Source organism: Lynx canadensis, chromosome B3, assembly GCF_007474595.2.
Source record: "Lynx canadensis isolate LIC74 chromosome B3, mLynCan4.pri.v2, whole genome shotgun sequence".
In the NCBI taxonomy this organism is placed as follows: domain Eukaryota; kingdom Metazoa; phylum Chordata; class Mammalia; order Carnivora; family Felidae; genus Lynx; species Lynx canadensis.
The window spans coordinates 84496477-84518659 of record NC_044308.2 but is presented as its reverse complement, the minus strand read 5'-3'; the positions used below and the strand labels follow the sequence as shown (position 1 = coordinate 84518659).

The 22183-nt window shown below is 39.2% G+C and overlaps 1 protein-coding gene across 2 annotated transcripts in view; it reads right to left on the bottom strand.

Moving 5' to 3' along the window:
- Nucleotides 1–512: 512 nt before the first annotated feature.
- The window catches only part of LOC115516370 (protein only RNase P catalytic subunit), a 134268-nt gene continuing 112597 nt past the window's right edge, over nt 513–22183 (bottom strand). The window contains exons 6-8 of one of the 2 annotated variants that reach the window (XM_030318942.1): nt 5471–5619; nt 2591–2786; nt 513–821 (exon numbers count right to left, since the gene is read on the bottom strand). In XM_030318942.1, coding sequence (XP_030174802.1) covers nt 690–821; nt 2591–2786; nt 5471–5619 — 477 coding nt within the window. In that variant the 3' untranslated portion in view covers nt 513–689. Of the gene's footprint in view, nt 822–2590; nt 3945–5470; nt 5620–22183 lie in introns of those variants that run through there. The other variant, XM_030318943.1, reaches the window with a different exon arrangement.

The window sequence follows — 22183 nt, the reverse complement described above, 5'->3', positions numbered from 1 at the left end:
TATCCTTTAAAAAGCCCTCATATTCTGAGTGATGGAATTAATAGTGTTCACAAAATATTGAACCAATTTGAAAAAGGCATTGTAGAATGAAGAAATGACCACAGGCTAAAGAGAACAAACTGCTCCTTTCTCTCCCACTCAAATCATTGGGTGGTAAGTAAAAGTTGCTAATAAGCTTCTGATTTCTTGGCCAGTTTATCACAGAGGACCATAAGTGATTCAGTGTGAGTAGCAGATCATGTGTAGAGGATGAGATCATGCCAGAAATGGTAGAAGGGGTTTAGAAACAACATGAGTAGCCTAGGCCTAGATGCATTGGCTCTGCTATTTGTGGACCTGGAAGGTGAGGTCAGGGGTAGCAAAATGGATACCAGAAGCACCTGTTGTCCAAGTGAATGGCCAAGCTGGCCCGACAGGAGAAACGTAGACTTCACTCTGCCCTGACTTCCCCAACTATGGATAAATTCTCCAAAAACAAATGGCTGGTAAAAAAAAAATACAAATACAACTGCTTATGAAAAGATATTATATTTTATTTAATTAAAAAAAACCCCTCAATTTGTTGACACCTGGACCAAACAGGACAAAGTGGATCACACAGGAGCAATGCTCTAAGCAAGCACTGACTGAAGAGCTCTGATGCCAACCAGAAGGGCACCCAAACACAAGTTCTGCATGGGGTATAGTCTTTATGTCTTTCGGTGAAGGCACAGCCATTTGGTTGGCACTTCATAGGAATATCTTTCCAACAAGTCTTCATCATATGGTATGTGCCATGAGTCTCCAGTTGTTTGCACCACTGTGTCATAACTGGGGATATGCTGTTGAATTAAAAAGGGAGCCAAACATTGAGAACAACACAGAGGGGTTACCTGGCCATTTCCCTTTCTTTTCTGACAACTTCTCAGTTTGCTTCAGGAGTATTCTCTGTCTTACTTAACAATGGATTTTCAAAGAGCAGCTAGCTCTGTGAAGATGAACCCTAGCATTAGGGGTTTCTTTTTTGGGGGAGAGTTCATCTTTAAGGTTAAAGACTCTCTACAGGAGAGTCTATATTTGGACTGAAAGAAAATTTTCATATATACAAAATAGAGAAATAGTATAATGAACTCCCATGTATGCACCACCCAGCTTCAGCCATTATCAACTCATGGATAATTTTATTTCATCCATACCACCCCCCAAGATTATTGTGAAGCAAATCTCAGCTATCATATCCCTTCTTCTATAATATTTAGTATGTACCTTTATTTTTATTTGTGAGAGAGAGAGAAAGTGGGAGAGAGGGGCAGAGGGAGAAAGAATCTGAAGCAGGCTCCATGCTCAGTGTGCAGCCCGAGGTGGGGCTCGACCCCAGGACTCTGGGATCATGAGCTGAGCCGAAATTAAGAGTTGGAAGCTCAACTGACTGAGCCATCCAGGCGCCCCTCAGTATGTACCTTTAAAAAGTAAGGATCTATTGGGGCGCCTGGGTGGCGCAGTCGGTTAAGCGTCCGACTTCAGCCAGGTCACGATCTCGCGGTCCACGAGTTCGAGCCCCGCGTCAGGCTCTGGGCTGATGGCTCAGAGCCTGGAGCCTGTTTCCGATTCTGTGTCTCCCTCTCTCTCTGCCCCTCCCCCGTTCATGCTCTGTCTCTCTCTGTCCCAAAAATAAATAAATGTTGAAAAAAAAAATTTTTTTAATAAAAAAAAAGTAAGGATCTATTTTGTAAATATAGGATCAATATTATTACACTTAAGAGTTAATAATTCCTTATCATCAGATATCTAATATTTACATTTCCCCAATTATTAAATATGTGTACATATATTTTACAGTTGATTTCTTTGATTAGGAGTTGAAATTAGGTTATTACATCGTGACTGAATTATCTGTTAATTTTAATTAGAGCTTTACTTTTCATCTCTGTTTTTCTTGTTATTCTGTTGTTGTTGAGGAAACCAAGTCAGTTGTCCTGAATAGTTTCCCCCAGTCTTGATTTTTCCTATAGAGCTGTTGTTTTGTATATTTTTTGACCATTGGACCACATATACATTGGCTAGTGTATTTTTCTATAATAGCTTGCCTTTGGATTTTTTCCCTTTGCTTTCACACAAGAGATAAGAGATCTCATATTTTCAGGGATCTAAACTAGAACCAAAGGAGAACTCAATTGAGACCATGCCGCAGAAGTGAACTAACAGGAAAAAGAGTTACTTAGCAGAAATATGACGAACCATAAGGGATAAGGAATTTTCAGGAAAATAAAAAACATGTATGAGGAGTTATAATTGGTGACATAACTGAAGTCACAATTGATGACATCTCAGATGTTTTTGATATGTCAATTAACGTGATGTGAGGCTGGTCTATGGAAACTTTTGCTCTGGCAGACTTTCTGTGTCCAGGAGCTGGCTAATCCCAAATACCAAACTACAGCTGAGAAAAATAAAGCATTCAGAACCTTCAACTAAGTGCAACATTCTTTGACTATGCCACATTCTTACTATCTATATCTATATCTATATCTATATCTATATCTATACCTATATATGTGACTATATACTGTACTTGACTCTGTTGGCATTATGTAGAGAACAAATAACATACCTGAAAGGTTATTTTTGATCCTGGAAGCCTATTAATGATTGCTAGCTGATGGCCCTGCTGCCACTTAAAGAAGAGGCGCTGGGTCTTGGCATCATGTAGACAGGCCTTGTGGTCCCGCATCAGATCTTTTGTGATAAACTTGCAGTGGTTCCCCGAGTGCAGCGTGGCATACAGAAGGAATGGGTCGTCTGCCGAGCTAAGCCAGGCATAAGAAAGAATACAATTAAGCACAGCCCCAAGGAGGCAGAGGATGGCATTCTTCACCACGCTTTTTACTTCTTACTCTATCTACTTTCCTCAGAGGTGCTCTGCATTCTTAACTGACATGATCTCAGTGATGCTTACAAACTACCTGCATCATGTCCTTTGCTAGTAGACAGCATTCTCTAGAACACAGGTTGGAAAGCTAAGTGGAAGGGAATGCAAATGCTCGACTTGGTCCACTGTAGTGGGCTCTCCCACTAAAATGAAGAATTCTAACAATGACTTTCTCTTCACATTCACAGAGAACCCTGGTTCTCTGTGTGCCCAAGGTGTTGTTCCTATTTGCCTTATCTACCACAGGGCATACCCGTGCCACCCCCCTTCTCACCTTTCCTCATTTAAATTTGAGGAATATTCAAAATATTAATAAGGCAGGATGACACTTCCTTGCAAGCTACCAAAAATAATGGGCTGCCCTCAAAGCTAATAGTGGTATCTCAAAGAAGCTTCTGGGTAGTCACCCAGATCAGCACTCAAAGGCATCTCCTGCTATGAGATGAACCAGTGACTCAGAGTTTCTAACAGACCCTCCAATTGAGCACTTACCACTGTAGTATGTGTGCTGTAAAAACAGCCAAGTAGTTGCCTTGCTCAGGAGATTTGGACTATAGCACGTGGTATGTCTTATGCCTTGATCCAAATGACCCAAAGTAGGACCATTTATAGTTTATTTTATACTCAACTATTTCAAATGAAATGATAAATGACTAGAATCTATCGCCTTTAAAATCTCCAGGAAAAAAGAGAGCGGAAAGAAAAATAGAAAACATGTAGGAGGTTATATGCAACAATATCAGAAAAATGATAGTAATTGCTGGAGCTGGGTGACACTTCCATGGAGATTCACTATACTATTCTCTTATAGTATAGTATCTGTTTGAAAAGGCTTCTTTGGTACATTAGTGGAAAATAGAATTAATGTTAAAAACTTAAATATTCAAATCCAAAGCCACAGGAGGTCACTGAATCAGTCTTTACAACTGGGTTTGGAACTTTAACAGACACAATAAACACAAGCCCCAAACCAAGCATGAGACCAATTTCCAACAGGCTTCTTGGTTGTAACACTGCATTTATCCAGTTCCTCCACCTAAGAAAAATAAAAGTGATGATGATGGCACTTACATATATGCTTTCCAAGTACTTGGTGCCCTGCTACAGTTTTTCATGCATTATTTACAAATATTATCTCACTTAATCTTCACAGAAACCCCATGGGGGTTATATATGAAGACACAGAGGGAAACATCTTCCCAGATAGGAGATGGCAGGGCTGATATGAGTCTGGGTAGACTAATTCCCAAGCCTGTGCTCCTCTTGTCTATCCGATGCTGCCTAAAGTGAGTGTGAAGAGTATTATTATTGTCTTCTACTCACAGAGACAAAGAAGCAACCCTTCCTGTGAATACATAAAAGGACTTAGCTAAGGAAAAAGGGATTGGTTTGGGATCTGAACGAGGGGTTAGCCCCCTGTTCCATGCACAGAGAGTCATTTTACCTTTTTAGGAATAAATGATTTGGGGAATACTGACAAATCTTGAAGTTACCACATTCAACATAATGAAACCTATACCCAGGACTGAGGTACACACATGATCCAGGCAAAGTTAAAAATAAACTTTTGTCAGCATAAATCGGATGTAAAACTAAGTGTATGTTAAAAGTTTACACGTCCTGTTGAGGGTCTGTGCCCCCTCCTGATTAGCTGCTTTCTTCTTTATGGACACTGTACCATTTTGTCACTCACCATGTTTTCCATGTTTCTTTGGATTCCTGAGAAGCTGTGGCTCATAGCAACATTCCCTTTATATTTAGAATAAATTCCAGGCTCCTTGCTTGCCTATCCGAGTCCACAGGTCTTCTGTACTATGGTCCTTTCCTTCTGAGTCCAGAACCTCCTGCTTTTCCTTCTTGCTGCTACAGCTCATCTACAATAGTTTGTTTGCTTTCTTCAAACATGTCAAACACATTCCTGCTTCAGGGCTTTTTAAACAGTGGCTGTTCCCTCTGCTTCATATGTTCTTCCATCCACCCTCCCCCATTTTCTCAAATGACTCCTTCCCTCTGGTTTTGCCCCCTCCAAAAGGCTATTCCTGACCACCCCATCTACTACCCTCTGACCTACCCCCTACCTAATCCTTTTTAATCTATTTACTCTGCTTTATTGTCTTCCTAGCCATTGATCACTGCCTGGAATTACATGACCTTTTTATTTGTTTACTTATTTACATCCCAAGAAGGCAGGCACTCAATGAACGACTGCTGTTTTCCAAGAACACAGAGGGTGCTCATATTTATACAATACTGGTTAAATGATCTGTGTAGGACCTTATGGCATGCATTCTGTGTACTCATCTCACTTCTGACTTTATCTCCCTCCTATTTCTCCTTTATCTTTATTTTCTCATCCATTTAAATGTATCCCGCTGTAGAAAGTATATTTTCGTAAGCTGCTTCAAATCTTTAAGAATGAGGCTGAATATACGTACATATATACATTCAGACACATGCACTTTAAAAATGGCAAGAATAAAAAAAAAAAAATGGCAAGAATAGGTTACTAACAAGCAGATGATGGAAGCCTAGTGTAATTTACCTAGTGCCTTCAGTACTTACATGTTGTCAGCAAAGAAGCAGCTGGCTTGCTTCTGCACCTTTTTCATCTCATCCTTTCTCCACCTGGAGTGCTGTGTTAGCATGTGCTTTCGGCCCAAGACCAGCAGCTGCAGATTCTGCTTGGCTAGTTGAGAGACCACGTGCAAGAGCTAAAAAACACAAAGCCAGTCCCCAAAAGGGCCAAGAGAAGAATGTCAAGTAAGTGGAGTGATTCTTCTACCTGGTAGTCTCAATGGTGAAACACTCTTTTCTGGTAAGGGGTGAGAAAACATTCCTTAAAACAATTCTGCATCTTTGTAAGCCTGAAGCAAATGTTTCTTTGTTACAACTGCAGCCTACTGGTCAGGCTACATTACATTGGGTCTGGTGGGGGGGGGGGGGTTTCCTAAGCATAGACAAAATAGGTTGTTGTTGTTGTTGTTGTTGTTGTTTTACATTTAATTATTTTTGAAAGACAGAGAGAGACAGAGTACAAGTGGGGAAGGGGCAGAGAGAGAAGGAGACACAGAATCCAAAGCAGGCTCCAGTCTCGGAGCTGTCAGCACAGAGCCCGACGCAGGGCCCTGAACTCACAAACGATGAGATCATGACCAGAGCCAAAGTCGAACGCTTAACCGACTGAGCCACCCAGGTGCCCCCAAAATGAATTGTTTTTAAAGTGTGTTCCGCAGAGTCCACTGGGATAGAGACAGAGAGGTTCAATGAGGATGGGGTTTAGTTCCTATACTTCCGACCCTGTTTCAACCAAAACAAGCTCAGCTTTGGTACATTTATACATAGGTATTCTGCATAAGTTGTCACTTGAATAAAGTGAACAAAGTGTTCTACTTTTTTTTTCTTGTAAGTTTGTATATGGCTGGAATAGATTGCATCTTTTCAGCCAACTTTTCCATGTCATGATTCTGCGGAGACTGATACCTTTCACTGAAATTCTTTTTTCCACTCAAAGATCTGTCAATTTCTGTTCCCCACCCAAAGATTGTTAATATGTATTTACCAGTGGTTTTATTTCATGCATTTTTATATAATCTTATAAGCCATAATTTTAAAAGGCTAGTAATCAAAAGCAAACATCTACACTATAAGAAAGTTTGGTTCATTGATTCAAACACCTCAAAAGATACTGAGAGGTGCATCTCCTTTAGAATGCATTTATAACATCCCTTTATTTACTTATTTTAATGTTTATTTATTTATTTTGAGAGAGAGCGAGAGAGAGAGAGAGAGAGCGAGAGAGAGACAGAGAGAGAGCATGTGAACAAGCAGGGGGGAGACAGAGAGAGGGAGCGAGAGAATCCCAAGAAGGCCCATGCTCAATGTGGAGCCCAATTTGGGGCTTGATCTCACAAACTGTGAGATCATGACCTGAGCTGAAATCAAGAGTTGGACACTTAACCAACTGAGCCACCCAGGCACCCATAACATTCCTTTCTTAAAACTATGCTGAGATTACAGATTATTTTCGGTGAGTTCAATTATAAAACGACAACTGGATTCATTAAGAAGAATGACAATTAGTTTTAAAATTTTCCACATGAATTTCCATTGGATTATCACTTTATATTTTTAGTTTACTACTATACCCTGGTTTAGATAAATGGCCTTGAGTTTACTAATATTAAGTTAAAAAGAGGGGCCCAGGGAAGAACAGAAAAGGATTAGCTTGAGCTGCTCTGGGGCACCATCTTGTGGCTTAGAGGTCTGTAGTAGCAGCAGCTCTCTGAAATGATGCTAACAAAAGAGAATAAAAGAAAGATACAGGAAAGAAAGATGAGTTTACAGAATAAAGGCACTGGCCTGAAACTCTATGACAGTCTAGCCATGAGCAGACTTCCTCTGCAGTAAATTCCAAGGCTAGATCCAGGGGGCTGGGTCAGAGTCACAGGTATACTCAGAATAGTAAAGAAAAAGAAAATTTACCTTAATTCTATGTTAGATCAAAAATAAAACTGGGGGGGATTTCCACTTCTTGGAAGATGGAAGTAGATCTACTTTTCCCTATCTCTAAAGTACTACTAAAAAGCCCAGACATTCTACAAAACAAACGTATAAAGACTTTGAAAGTTTGATGTTTCCAAAAATCAAAATGTTTTCAAACACATCTAAAATATAAAATACATCATAGGGGCACCTGGCTAGCTCAGTCCGTGGTATGTGCAACTCTTGATCTCAGGGTTGTGAGTTCAAGTCCCATGCTGGGTGTGGAGATTGCTTAAAAATAAAATCTTAAAAAAAATACCATAAAATGAAATTTATACCCATTTTGCATATAAGAAAAATATCAGAAATTAGAAAAAAGAAGACTGTGAAAGGCACAGAGAAAAAAGCAGATTGGCTAGGGACCTGAGGGCATGAAGAATGACATGGTAAGTGAGTTCCCTGTATATTCTTTTTGACTCATATATCCTAGACTTAGAGTGAAGAAGCTGGCAACCCAGAAATGCCAATGGGTACAAAAAGACCCCAAGAAAGGCCCAATTTCTATAGCCCAAGGACCAGGAAAGAGGCCATCCAGCAAGACAGAAAACTTGTTACAATGATGACACCAGAAGACTGTGGTATTGTGTGTGTGTGTGTGTGTGTGTGTGTGTGTGTGTACATATATACATGCAGTTCCCAGAGCAGCCATTAAAAATCTATACTAAAACACGCTATATATTAAAAAACAAAACACAGTAAAAAACCCAGGACAGATACATAAAAATAGAATTCTATAAAAAAGTTCAAGTAGCCAACAGGAAGGCAGGAAATATGAAACAGAAAAAAAAAATAGAGATGATATAAAACAAAAAATAAAATGGCAGGCATAAATCCTAACATTTCAATAAGGACATGAAATACAAAGGGTTTTAATACACCAATTAAAAAACAGAGGCGGGCAGTGTGGATTAAAAAACATAACCCAACTATATACTACGTAAAAGAAACTCATTTTAAATATAAAAATATAGGCTAGTGGAAAGTTAAAGGATGGAATAAGTTAAATCATGTAAAGATTCATTAAAGGAGTGCCAGAGTGGCTACATTAATATTAAATGAAGTAGAATCTAGAGCAAAGAAAATTACCACTAGAGCAAAGAAAATTACCAGATATGCAGAGGGACATTATGTGATAAAAGGATCAATTCACCAAGTAGACACAGCAATCCTAAATGTGTGTGCACCAAAGAACAGAGCTACAAAATATGTGAAGCAAAAGCTGATAGAATGCAAAAGAGAAACAGACAAATCCATAATTATAGTTTGAGATTTCAATATTCCCCTCTCAACAACTGAGAGAAGACCCAGACGGAAAATCAGCAAGTATACAGAAGAACTCAACAACACCATCCATGTTCATGGATTGGAACACTCAAGACAGTAAAGATGTCAATTCTCTTGGGGGGTGGGAGGGAGGGGAGGGTGGGTGATGGGTATTGAGGAGGGCACCTTTTGGGATGAGCACTGGGTGTTGTATGGAAACCAATTTGTCAATAAATTTCATAAAAAAAAAATAAATAAAATAAAATCAAGTTAAAAAGAAAAAAAAAAAAAAAAGATGTCAATTCTCCTCAAATTGATATATGGGTTTTAAATGCAATTCCTATCAAAATCCCAGCAAGTTTTTTTTGGAGATATAGACAAGATTATTATAAACTTACAGGGTAAGGCAAAGGAAGAGCAGCTAAAACAGTTTTGAAAAAAAAAATAATAAAGTGTGGGAAAAATAAGTCTACCTCATCTGAAGCCTTATTACAGAGCTAAAGTAATCTACATTGTGTGATATTGGTAAAGGGATAGGCATATAGATCAATAGAACAGAATAGATGACCCAGAAATAGACCCATATAAATATGCCAAGGAAAGGTAAGTTTTTCAACAAATGGTGCTGAAGTAATTGGACATCCATAAGTAAAAAATGAACCTCTATTTAAATCTCACACCTTATACAGAAAATTAAATCAGAGAAGATAATGGACTTAAATATAAAGCATAAACTATACAGTTGTAGGAAAAAAACCTAGGAGAAAAATCTTCATGACCAGAGATCTACACAGAGTTCTTAGATTTGACATCTAAGACATTGTCTATAAGAGGAATCTTTGGGGGTGCCTGGGTAGTTCAGTTGGTCAAGGATCTGACTCTTGATTTTGGCTCAGGTTGTGATTCCACAGTTCGTGACTTCAAGCCCTGCGTTGAGCTCTGCGCTGACAGCACGGAACCTGCTTTGGATTCTCTCTCTCTCTCTGCCCCTCCCCTGCTCATGTTTTCTCTCTCCCTTCCTCGCTCTCAAAATAAATAAATAAAACTTTTTAAAAAATTAAAAAAAAGAGGAATCATTGATAAATTGGACTTCAAAATTAAAACTGCATTGTGAAAGGTCCTGTTAAAAAAGATGAAAAGACAAGTTACAGACTGGGAGAAAATACTTGCAAACCACATATTCAACAAAGAAGTGATATCTAGAACATATAAAGAACTTTCAAAACTCAACAGTTAAAAAAAAGCAAATAATCCAAATAAAACATGAACAAAGACCTTTTCGAGTGCTTGGCTGGCTCAGGTGGTAGAGCGTGTGACCTTGATCTTGGTATTGTGAGTTTGAGCCCCACATTGGGGGTAAAGTTTACTTAAAAACAAAACAAAACAAAACGGGTGCGTGGGTAGCTCAGTCAGTTAAGCATCTGACTTCAGCTCAGGTCATAATCTCACAGTTGATGGGTTTGAGCCCTATGTTGGGCTCTGTGCTGACAGCTCAGAGCCTGGAAGCTGCTTCAGATTCTGTGTCTCCCTTTCTCTCTGCCCCTCTTCTGCCCATGCGCGCGCGCGCCCTCTCTCTCTCAAAAACAAATAAAAATGTTAAAAAAATTTTTTTTAAAACAAAACAAAACCCAAAGAACTTTCACCAAAGAATGCACACAGATGACAAATGAGCACATGAAAAGATATCCAAAATTATTAGCCATTAGGGAAATGCAAATTATAACCCAATGAGGGATCACTCTATACCTATCAAAATGGCTAAATAAAAAAATAGTAATGACACCAAATGCTGGTGAGTGAGGACAAGGAGAAACTGAATCACTCACATATTGCTGGTGGGAATTTAAAATGGTACAGCCACTCTAGCTACAGTTTCTTGTAAAACTAAACATGCAACTACCACATGACCAAGGTATTGTATTTCCGGGCATTTATCCCAGAGAAATGAAGACCTATGTTCACATAAAAACTTGTACACATATGTTTAACTACTTAGGTTTATTTGTAATAGCCAAAATCTGGAAACAATCCAGATGTCCTTCAATAGGTGAACAGTTAAACTGGTGCATCTAGATCATCGAATACTAAACAACAATAAAAAGGAACAAACTATTGATACTGCAACAATCTGGATTGATTTCCAAAGAATTATTTGAGGGAAAAAAGCCAAACACAAAAGGTTATGTACTGTGTGATTCCACTTACATAACATGTCTGAAATGAGAAATAAAAACTGAGAACAGATTGGTGGCAGCTGTGGGCTAAAGAGAAGGTGAGGTCAGGAGGGAAGTAGGTATGGCTATAATAAGGAAACAGGAGGGTTCCTTGTGGTGATGGAAATGTTCTCTATCTTGACTGTATCAAGGTCAATATCCTGGTTGTGATAATATAGTTTGGCAAGATGCTACCATTGGAGGAAAGTGGGTAAAAGATACACGGGATCTCTGTCACTATTTCTTACATCTGTATATGAATCTACAATTATCTCAAAATAAGAAGTTAAACAAAAAAGCCAAAATAAAACAAAACCTCTAAACCAAAACAAACTGGGGCTCCTAAGGACAAACGGGTATGTGACAAATATCCAATGCATCCTGGATGGTCAGTATAAGATATAAAAGGCAATCCTCTCCTGAGACTATCAGCAGGAAATAAGTTTAGATAAGAAAGATAAGGAAGGGTTTTCTTAAACTCAGGACAGTCATGACCAGAGAAGCCACAATCCACTCTGGACTGTTCTAATGTGGAAAACCATGAATGAGATGGTAAGGGATAGTTCTGGGTTCGTCTAAGTAATCTAGAATCTGAGCCACATAATAGAACAAAATAAATAGTATGGCTCCTTCTGGAGAGTATCCAAAATTCCAAATTGATTCTAGAACTTCTCTGGGTATCTCAAGGTTAACCAGAGATTGGATCTCAACGCCACCACCACCCCCCGCCCAACCCCATTGCTCCTTAGGATGTCTAAAGGATAATTTTCCAAAAACCAGAAGAAGAAGAATAAATTTCAGACTAATATTTGATGCAAACACTTTCTGGTTTGGCTTCCATTCTAATTTGGTTTATCTCCTACAGGAACAGATAAAAGGTTTTTGTTTGTTTTTGTTTTGTTTTTTTTTACTTGTAAGTGACACTTATTTTTGGTATAAAATTGCTGAAAGGTAGTTCCTGAGCTTAGGGTAAAAATACATTTGGCAGGGCCACATCTGTTAGAAATAATTGCGTAGGGATACTCAGGAAGTAGAAAAGCTGCTTGGGAGGTGGTAGAGGCCAATGAGACCAAGAGTTTTTCTGAGTAATCCTAAACTGCAAGTGTAACTTCCTTTCCCTATTCTTAACTTTATACATCACCCCCTGCAGTCTCTTGCGCTTCCTGGGTTGTGTGGACTGTAGGTCTTCAAAAACTCTTAAGCCTTTGGGATCTGATGTCTACAGAAATTAGTTTTATGCCAGTTCTTCAGCAAGATAACTATAATCAGTATACCTTATATATGAGAATAGTTATTATCAGATACCTTCTGGAAAAAGTTTGGAAACAACCCAAATGTCCATCAATAGATGGAAAGATAAACAAAACGTGTATATACACACAACAGAGCATTATACAGCTTTAAGAAGGAATAAAATTCTGATACATGCTACAACATGGAGAAACCTAGAAGACATTACGTTAACATTATGTTAACTTAAGACATTAAGCCAGACACAAAAGAACAAATATTGTATGATTCCACTTATGTGACGTATGTAGTCAAATTCATAGACAGAAAATATACTGATTGTAAGGGGTAGGGGTGGGGGAAAATGAGGAGTTATTGTTTAATGGGTACAGAGTTTCAGTTTGGTAAGATGAAAACGTTCTAGAGATGAATGGTGACAATGATGGGACAACAATGTGAAGCATTTAATGCCACAGAACTGTACACTTAAAAATGGTTAAAATAGAAAAAAAAAAAGGTTAAAATAGGGTGTTATATGTACGGGATGAAATCATTAAATTCTATCCTGAAAATAAAATTATACTAAATGTTAACTAACTGGAATTTATTTATTAATTTTTTTTAATGTTTGTTTATTTTTGAGAGAGAGAGACAGAGTGCAAGTCGGGGAGGGGCAGAGAGAGGGGGAGACACAGAATCCAAAGCAGGATCCAGGTTCCGAGCTATCAGCACAGAGCCCAATACGGGGCTCGAACTCACTAACGTCGAGATCATGACCTGAGCCGAAGTCAGATGCTTAACCGGCTAAGCCACTCAGGTACCCCATTAACTAACTGGAATTTAAATAAAAACTAGAAACTATAAAAATGGTTAAAATAAATTTTATGTTGTATATGTTTTGCCACAATGAAAGTTTTATTATAGAAATCTAAGAATATAAACAAAAGTCAGTCAAATATAATCACACTACTGTGTGCCTGTCACTAGTTTCAATAATTATCAGCTTATGGCCAATCCAATTTCATCTATATCCCCACCCAGATTATTCTCCCATTCATATTATTTTGAAACAAACCCCAGACATTATATCACTTCATCTGTAAATATATCAGAATATACTTCTAAACATAAGGACTGTTTTTTACAAATAAGCACATAATACCATTATCACATCTAAAAAATTAACAATAATTCCTTAATGTCAAATATACACTATTCGTATTTCTCATTCATGATTTTTTTTTTACAGTTTTCAAAAAAAAAAAATCAGGATCTAAAAAAGCTCCATATATTGCAATTGCTTGACTGCAGTTAAAGAAATGTGGCCGTTTGTTTTACAGTATTTCCTGTATCATGTAACATATTCTCCAGTCCTCTGTTTTTGTTATAAATTAGTAGTTGGATCTAGGGAGTCAACCAAACTCAAGGATTTTTTTTGGTGTGTACTCATGTATGTGCGTGTATGTGAAACTCCAGTTCCTTCATAGAACATGAACGAGAACTTCTCTGTCAGTCAATAAACAGGGGGCATTGGAGATACAGATATAAAGACACAGTAATCCCTAACCTCCAGGAGTTTACAGTCAAATGATTCTAACAGAATTGAATAAGTCTAAGAGGGAGCACAAGGGATGGGCACTTAAATCACACTGAGGGTAGGGAGGGTGGTCAGGGACATCTCCACAGAGGAAGCGACCGCTGAGGTTTCAGATGAATTATCCAGGCAAGGAATGGGAATTTCCAAGGACAAGGAGCAGCATGTTGAAGGTGGAAGCTCTTTATTAGTACACCGCATTCGAGGAACTGCAAGCTGTCAAATGTGTCTCAAGCAAAGGTGTGGGATGACCTGAGGAATGCCACAAATAAGGCTGGAAATAAATGTAGAAGTCAGTTCACAAAGGTCCTTGTAAGTTGTGATAAGGAATCTTTTCCCACCTGAAAGCAATGGCGGGGGGGGGGGGGGGCGGGAAACAAAGAATTTAAAACAGGAGCATGATATAACTACCAAGTTAGATCAAAACTGTGAACTGAGAAGGCTAGACTAGGAGATCAAGTGGGGGGGGGGTTTCTGCAGTAATTCAAGTAAGAGATGAGAACTGAGGCACGGGCAGTAAAGCTGGAGAGAAGAGAGCCTTCTAAGTTAGTAGAGTTAGTGGAGCAGAACTGATCAGGCTTAGTCACTGATTACCTGTGGAGATGAGGAGAGGGATAAACCAAGGAAGACTGGGACAACTGGACAAATGTTAGTACCAAGACAGGGTCTATGAGAAGAAAAGCTCATCATATCCCCAGGTGGGAGATATCCAGTGGGCAGCCAGTTATGTGACTCTACTATCTAGCAGGAAGCTCTGGGCTGGAGACAAAGATTTCAAGGCATCATGGAGTAGAAGTTTAAGAGGAAGGATACAGACAGAGAAAGGAATTAAGCTGAGGATGAAATATGAAGAATACTATTTTTTGAAGGCTAGAATGATAAGAATTTAATGTCAACTGAGTAATGGTCAGAGAGATAAAGAAAAACCAGGAGACAGAAGTCTCTCAGACTATGAAGAGCTTTTAAGAAGAAAGGAGAGGCTAAGTATCAGTGCTTATAGAGACACCAAAGTGTGGTCTGCAACGTGGAGTCATTTTGAGGAAGCCACGGGGACAGGAGTGAGATTTCAGTTGGTTTCCTAAATTACATAAGGTTACAGTTTGCTTTTTCCAGAGAGACTCTGTTTTACAAGCATATCTGTATTTTGTTTACCAAAAATAACAATTCTGCTTTTTTCATCTCAGAAACGATGTTGTGTGGTCTCTTCAAAACTTCCAACCTCCAGAAGCTTCATTTTGAAGGGAGGAGGTATTTGATTTTGTTTTTTTTAAAGACAGAAGACTTGAGAATATTTATATCCTGATCAGAAAAAGTCAGCGGCAAGGTAAAGGATGAAGATACAAGGCACAGAAAGAATAATTGTTGGAACAAGTTTCCTGAGAAAGCAGTAAGAGAATCCAGAGAATAGGCAAGAGAGAAAGAGAGAACACCTCTAGCACTGAAATGGATTTGAGCATAGATAAATTGGCATGACCATGTGGTTCATCTATGTATGTGTGTGGTGTGTATGTTGAAATATGAGGTCACTCCTCCTGACAGTTTCTATTTTCTGTGTGCGACAGGAGGTGAGTCACTGGCAGCGGGATGGTGGGGAGGGTAGAGCGGGAGGCTTGAGGGCAGAGACACGGAGGAGATACAGCTGGTGTGAGATTAGGAGTGAGAGCTGACCTCGGACTCACAGAGCAAGCCAAACAGCATAAAAACCCAGAAGAGGGTGGAAGCCGGGAGTGCCTTGAGGCAGCAGCAGTTGGCACAGTAGGGAGATTTTCAGCAGGCATCATCCTGGCTGAGTGAGAAGGCCAGTGTGGGTAATGATAATCCCTTGCTCCGCATTTGGTCCAAAGGCACTTACAGGTGGAGCCATCATCAAAACATCAGTCATCTAATATCGCTCTCCCTATTTACTACTGAAGATCTCATCCCAAATTTTTATCAATACAGGATCTGTGGTTTGGGGGTTCTGGCCCGAGTCAGGAATTTCAAATTCCTATTTTATTTATTTACTCAGATTGCTTTATTTTTAAAATGTGAAATAAGTTACCTCCCACCCTCTTCACTCCCCCTCCCAATATCCTCAACAGTATTATGAACATTTATCTATCAAGATATCATCAATAAAAATGTAAAATGACATCAACTCACATACAACTTCTATATGGAAAGATCTTTGGAGCAAGGATCTCAAAACCATCTGGCTTTCATGGCATGTTCTTTCTGGCAATGTTTCTCCCCTCTAATGACTTTTGGAAACCACCAGGGGTCAATTTGAAAAGGGGTCCCAGGGGGCCACATGTTAGTGCTGAAGTATGTTTCCTTCCTCAACCTACCTCTCCACCTTCAGCCCTACCTCTCTCCTTTTAATGTATTAGTGTGTGTGTGTTGGGGGGGGGGAGAATGGGGGTGGTGGTGAGAAGTTGTATTTACTTATCTTAGCCTTAGTTAAGAGCAGACGCCCCCCCCCCCCAGTCCCCAATTCTATTCAGCTAGTTGGAGCCCAGTACCCAGTGGATAAGGCACCCAGTATCATTCCCTGGCAGCTTCTGATGGTAATATTCAACGTGTGAAATGAATAAGTGTAAACAGCTCTTCAGGAATCATGGAAAGTTGAAATTCCTGCACTTGGCTGTGGACAGTTTTCTTTAAAGGATCTAATATACAGATGGGAAGTGGGAAAAAAAGAGAAAAGAGGGAAACAAACTACAGGAGACTCCTAATAACAGAGAAAAACTGGGGTTGATGGATGGAGGTGGGTGGCAGATGGGCTAGATGGGTGATGGGTATTAAAGGAAGGCACTTGTGATGAGCACTGGGTGTTGTACTTAAGTGATGAATCACTGAATTCTACTCCTGAAAACCAATATTGCACTGTACGTCAACTAAAATTTAAATAAGGAAAAAAAAAAGGACCTGATGTAGAAGGGGAGCTTAATTAAAGTAGAAGTTGTTCTCTCTGAAAATGGTCAGCAGCTGTTTATAGGTAAAAACTGATCAGGTGGGGTGTTTGAGGAGCAAGGCATCATGCATTTGACTGGTCCAAGCTTTTGGAGGCCTCATTTTTTCTCAGATAAAACCATACTAGTGCTCACACCAAGGAAGATGTGAAGTGATTTTGTCTTTGACCTGTCCCCTCTTTACACATACACACAGCTGTAGTTCAGCACCTGAACTGCAAAATGAAAAATTAATTAAAAAAATTTTTTTAAGTTTATTTGAGAGAGAGAGTGCACAAATGGGGTAGGGTCAGGGAGAGAGAGGGAAGAGAGAGAATCCCCAGGCTCTGGGCTGTCAGTGCAGAGCCTGATGCGGGGCACAAATTCACGAACTGTGAGATAATGATCTGAGCCAAAACCAAGAGTTGGATGCTTAACTGACTGAGCCACTCAGGAGCTCCAGAAAGCAGATTAATTTTAAATACAATGTTGCTATGGGGCACCTGGGTGGCTCAGTCGGTTAAGCATCTGACTTTGGCTCAGGTCGTGATTTCATGGTTCATAAGTTCGAGCCCCAAGTCAGGCTCTGTGCTGACAGCTCAGAGCCTGGAGCCTGCTTTGGATTCTGTGTCTCCCTCTCTCTCTGCCCCTCCTCCACTCACACTCTGTTTCTCTCTCTCTCTCTCTCTCTCAAAAATAAATAAACATTTAAGTCAAAGGCAAGCAAGAAAAGTAAGTAAAAATTCTTTGGGTCCTTTTCTTTCATGTGCATTAATTAATTTTGACAATTATTTCCCACAAACTAAGAGAATATGAAATCACTTTAGATACACAATGAATGATTCTATAGAGGCAGTGTTCTCAGACTCAGAAGACTACAAACACAATGTTTATAACTGATGCACTGTGCTCTCCACAAAGTTTACAGCAGAAAAAACAAGGCAAGTCATAACTTACACTGAACAATGGAGTTTTCTACTTGTTTCTGTGTTGTTTCTACCATCTGCAGGTAAGCTCATATCTAGTTTCATTCTCTCTTCTGTTTTTGTAAGTCTCAGTGTTCTCTTGAGCTAAGTTTTGGGAAGAGAATTCCTGCTCAGGTGACTGCTATATTCAACATTTTTCTGTATACCTTGGAAAATACCAACAAGAAGGAGTTTAGGAAAACCACCAAAGTTTTGGCTCAAAGCTTCTCATCATGTTTTCATTTGCCAACTACTTACTGGTGCTGTCTCAGCCTCAGTTCTATCTTAGAGAGAGATATCATTCTTTACTTAAGGAAGATGAATGATACTTCATTGGTGGAACTGTTCAAGAGCTATCCACCATGTAAGATGTAGATTAGCACTTGATTAAAATGGGAGAATTAGAAGAAGATGAAAAAAGGAAATGTTTTAGAGAAGCGGCAGAAGCTGGGGTGAGGAGGGGAGGGGTACTTTACTGGGTGGTATTCAAATGGAAGCTTCATAAACATGGTGGTAGAGTTCCAGAGAGAAAAGGCTGAGACTAAACCAGGGTTCCACTCCCATCTCTGGGACCATGTACTCTGACCACAGAAGATTTAAAACTTTGATGACTGACTATGTAAATTTCTTTGAATCTCTTGGAAGAAAGTATATACACAAAATACTGTTACTTTATTATGATGTCATAAATGATCCCACTGGTTTACACTAGACTCACCATGTTCTATATATCCTGCTTTCATCAGTCTTTGGTATTTTGGGGAGATTTGAATGATCTCACGTTGTCTTTATTCAATGAAACAATTCTACTGAGGAAGAGAAATGCCCTTCCTGCCCTGGGAACATCCTGTCAAGTGTGGGATGTGTTTCCTGCATACCTTGTCTTCTCTGATGCCATTAGCACCCACACAATTGTCCAGCCTTTTAGAGAATGATTAACTTGGCCAAGATGGATTTCCCCAGCTAGCTGAGAGTCAGCACTGTCTAGAAAACAGAAGATTTGGCTCCTGACTCATAGTATGACTTTTCTCCAAACATTACATGCATCCTTTGGTCTTTTTAGTTTCTCTGTAAGATATTTGCGTTTCCTTTATCACTGTGAGACAGAAAAGGATAGTATTTTGAAGACTGAAAACTAATTTCAGGAAGATTAAATTAACTTACTCGGATACATTTTAATTTCCACTTGCAACAATTTAATAAAAATTTCCACTAGGGTTCTAGATCCGCTCCATGTACGGGGAGTAATCTGCTCACACTGGTAAAGTATGAAAATACTTTCAGGCTCATAGATACCATTTAATGACTAGAAAAGAAAGAATATGATGACTGGGGCTGTGGAGGCTTGAAAATTTATGTAACCTTTCCATGGCTGCATTGATTTACATAGGTTCTGTTTTAGTAGAGAGCCACACACAAGAGTATATTATGGCTATTGATTTTGTTCACTTAAAAAAGTTTTTTTTAATGTTTATTTATATTTGAGAAAGAGAGACAGAGTGTGAGCAAGGGAGTGGCAGAGAGATGGAGATAGAATCTGAGGCAGGCTCCAGGCCCCAAGCTGTCAGCACAGAGCCTGACATGGGGCTCAAACCCATGAGCAGTGAGATCATGACCTGAGCTGAAGTCAGACACTCAACTGACTGAGCCACCCAGGTGCCCCTTGATTTTGTTTTCTGGAACAAGCCTGTCAGTTCTAAATATATGAGAGACATAGGAATATAAAAAGACACCTTGGATATCTCCAGTTAATGTTCCAAGTCATCTATACAGTTCTGTAGTGGAAAGGCTGATATGGTAAATGAAACTGAATAGAGACATAAAAGAAACTTTTGCAATTCATATCTAGTATTTGATAGTATAGTAATTAACAGCAATAAGTTTTGATATCAGGCTGCCTAGTTCAAATTCTGGCTCTACTGTGTCAGAGCTGTGTGACCTCAAGAAAGTTACATTTCTTTTTTGGGCCTCTGTTTCATCATTGGTAGAATGGAGATACAAATTGGGTTATTATGAGGATTAATTTAGATTCATTTAGCTACAAAGCACATGGAAAAATACTCAATAAATGCTAGCTATTATTAGACAGTACAGTCTGGATTAGTAAATTTAGACCTCCCAAACCCTACTGTATTCCCACTCCCTCAAAAAACAAAAACAAAAAACAAAACAGAAAGAGAATAAAACAGATAAAAAAGAAAGAAAAGAGAGATTCTTTTGGTATTATCACAGACCTCGGTGATTTTTGTATTAATCTCTCTGTCAACACTTAAGAGTAGAACATAAGCTTTCAGGTTAAGAAGACAAAAGGAACACATGCATCTAATATTAACCCCACTTGAAACCCTACTAAAACTATAATACAGAGCCTTCTAAAATGACAAATCCACAAGAACCTGGAAACAAGGGAGATAACAGCAATAAAATTTGGAAGCTGGAAAGGAGATGGACAGGTGGTAACTAATCTTGCAGATCCAACAAAGTCAATTTTGAAGAGGGGTGAACTAAGAACCAACCTAGTTTCTCAAAATACTCCAGAACTGGAAGCAAAGGAGGCAGGCTAACTGGAGGCGTATGTGTTCACTCAGAAGACCTGGATAAAAGCTGTTAAGGAAGCATCAGATTCCTAAATCTTCCCTCCCCACTCCACATACATACTGTTTCTGCTGTGGTGGGGGTAGGAAGTCTGAAAGTTCATTACTTGGACATGGTAAATCAAAGGATCTCTATACTGGAGTACTGTGCGCATTTCACAGTGTGAGTACAATACTGAAAAATAGGCATGACGTGAATATACGTATATTGAAAGCAGGATGTAGAGAAACTCAGACCTGTTCCTGTTCCTCTACTTGGCTCTCAGAAACACTGGCAGTAGTAAGCCCTTGGCCCTGCAGTCAAGAGATTGGAAACTCTCCTTTGGGGAATCTGACCAGGCAAAGAAAAAACCCTAGACATACTGACTGTTGGGAATTCCCCAACAAATGGCCCACCCAGATCACCCTACCATGAAGTCAATAAGCCCCACCTACACACCCAGAGCTTCTAATCAGCTCTTGAGATTATGTTTAATCTTAAGCACATAGCAAAGAATTATCACAGCTGTGGAGAGCCTATGACATGGAAGAGTCTAAAATAAATAAGAAAAAAAAAAAACAACAAAAGACTATAAAGGGATAAGGCCAAAATCCTACAAAAACTTATCATTAAAATCATGAGATAATATATACTCATTATGTATTTTTTTTAAAGGAAGAAAATAAAGAAGAGCTCTTAGGAATTAAAATATGGCTGCAACCATGAATTTAAAAAAAAAAAGCAATAGAAGGGTAGAAAGAGAACACTGAAGAGGCCTCCCAGGAAAGGAGCAAAGGGATAAAAATTAAGAAATTTAGAAGACCAGCCTGGAAGATCTAACATCTGAATAAGAGACAGAGAGACAGAGAAAAAGAAAGGGAGAGAGGAAGAAGGGAACGAACAGGAAAAAAAGAGAGGAGGGGTCATCAATGAAATAATCAAAGAACATTTCCCAAAACAGAAAGATACGAGTTTTTAGAATGAATGGATAGCAACTTGACCATATCAAGTCACACTACTGTAAAAGCTTACAATGCTGGAAACAAAAAGACAATTCCAAAAGCTTCCAAAGAGAAAAAAAAAATCATATAGAAAAGATCGGGAGTCAGAATGTCTTCAGATTTCCACTCTTCCTGTAAGCAGCCTGAGATGATCTCTGAAAATGGTTCACTATTCAGTTGACCCAGAAAATCATACAAAATCATGAAAATCAAGAGGTTCAAGGGTGCCTGAGTGGCTCAGTTGGTTGAACACCAGACTCTTGATTTCAGCTCAGGTCATGATCCCAAGCTTGTTGGGATTGAGCCCAGTGTCAGGCTCCGTGCTGAGCATGTAGCCTGCTTGTGATTCTCTCTCTCTCTCTCTCTCTCTCTCTCTCTCTCTCTCTCTGTATCTCTCCCTCTCCCCCACCCCCCGTCCCCCATGCTTGTGAGCATGTGCTCTCTCTCTTAAAAAAAAAAAAAAAGAGGTTCAAATCTTCATGTTCACTTTAACAACACATGTGAAACTGCCTAGGCCATCAAGGGTATGCATATCCAAAAAGCCACACAGTATCTGAAGGATGTCACTTTGCAGAAGCAATGTATGCCATTCCATTGCTACAAAGAGTGGGGCTAGACACAAGGTTGGTGTCCCAAAAAGAGTGCCAATTTTTTTTTTTCAAATTAGTGTTTTTCTTTTCTTTTTATTATTTTTTTTTATGAAATTTATTGACAAATTGGTTTCCATACAACACCCAGTGCTCATCCCAAAAGGTGCCCTCCTCAATACCCATCACCCACCCTCCCCTCCCTCCCACCCCCCATCAACCCTCAGTTTGTTCTCAGTTTTTAACAGTCTCTTATGCTTTGGCTCTCTCCCACTCTAACCTCTTTTTTTTTTTTTTTTCCTTCCCCTCCCCCATGGGTTCCTGTTAAGTTTCTCAGGATCCACATAAGAGTGAAACCATATGGTATCTGTCTTTC